Source organism: Triticum urartu, chromosome 3A, assembly GCF_056163025.1.
Source record: "Triticum urartu cultivar PI428250 chromosome 3A, HENAU_Tu73, whole genome shotgun sequence".
Lineage (NCBI taxonomy): Eukaryota > Viridiplantae > Streptophyta > Magnoliopsida > Poales > Poaceae > Triticum > Triticum urartu.
In genome coordinates, this window is record NC_141875.1 from 61,068,722 (window position 1) to 61,070,177 (window position 1,456).

Sequence of the window (1,456 nt, forward strand, 5' to 3'; positions counted from 1 at the left end):
AAAGGTTTAGAAGAGTTTTCAATCGAAAAGAACAACAAAAAATATGTATCCAAGCATTCGACGACTTATGCTGAGATCGCCTGCGGCTGCTTCACCGCCTTGCGGAAGCGGCCCGCCTTCGCGGCCGCCTCATCTCGCTTGGTCGCCGCTGTGGAAGCCTTGGACTTCTTCGGCCGGCTGCCGAAGAGGATCGACACGGCCCGGCGCTTCTGGGCGCCGCCGCCAGCAGCCGGCGCGGCAGACGAGCTCGCGCCTTGATGATCAGGCGCCGGCTGGCGGCGCGGAGCGACTTCGACCTCAGCATCATCCGGCCAGTCCTCGAAGCCGGCCGTGAGCCCCGCGCCTCCGGCCTCGTCGCTTTCCCCCACGATGGCGTCTTCCATGGCGGCCGCTCCCAAGTCCAGGTCGTCGGCGTCGTCCACCGTGCGGTCAAGGACGAGCTGGCGCTCTATCCCTGCGGCCCCGGTCGTCGGCGGAAGGAGAGGGTTCTGCTAGGGGCAAACCGACTGATCAGAGGCCGGCTATCATGAGGCCGGCTACCAAAGGAAGAAAAGAAGAAAGAACTTACGACGGGCGGAGGGTTGGCGCGAGAGTACGGCCCCTTGCCGTACCGCCAATCCTCGGCGAGCTTGCAGTTGGAGATATAGTTCACCATGTAGGAGACCTCCGCATGAGGCATCTCCCTGGTGCTCATCCGGCTTGGGTCGAAGCGGCCGCTCATCTGACAAACCATGTGAGGCCGGCTTTGGAGGGGAAGAACCCGGCGCTCCACGAAGGCGGCCACCAAGTCGGCTCCGGTCAGGCCCTCCGACTGGATCATCACCCGAAGCCGGGAGACGGCTGCGTTCCCGGCCTGAGACAACGACCTGGCCCGGTAGCTCCACGAAGGTCGCCTCCCAGCCGGCGGGCCGGCTTCATAAGCCGGCAGGTTGACGTAGTCGCCTTGCTGCGCGACATTCTTCACGTAAAAGTATGACTTCTGCCAGAGCTTCACCGACTGGATCAGCGGGATGGGCGGGAACGGGTTGTTCTCGCTCGCCCGCCTCATGGCAATAAAGGCTCCGCAAGGGGCGGGCACGCCCGCGACGACGGTGTCGAGCTTGCTTTGGAAGTATTCCGCCCAGAGCTCGAGCGTGGGGAGGACCCCAAGGAAGCCTTCGCACAGCGTGACGAATGCCGACAGCAGCATCACCGCGTTGGGCGTGAGGTGATGCGGCTGGAGGTTGTAGAATTCGAGGAAGGCTCGGAGGAACCCGCTCGCTGGAAGGCCGAAGCCGCGCAGGCAGTGCGAGCGGAAAATCACCCGCTCGCCCTCCTCCGGTGCCGGCGAAATCTCCTTCTCCGGCGCTAGACGAACCCGAACGAAGTCCTCGCCGGGCAGGCGTCGCGTCTGGCGGAGGAACTTGACGTGGTCCTCATGGACGTTGGAGCCATCCCACGAGCTTGACAGCGCCAT

General features: G+C 63.9%; 1 protein-coding gene across 1 annotated transcript; it reads right to left on the minus strand.

Annotated features, from left to right (window-relative positions):
• Positions 1 to 448: 448 nt before the first annotated feature.
• On the minus strand, positions 449 to 1,456 carry LOC147978546 (uncharacterized). The gene has a single exon (XM_087514796.1). It carries the CDS (start codon positions 1,454 to 1,456, stop codon positions 449 to 451), a length of 1,008 nt encoding a protein of 335 aa, XP_087370922.1.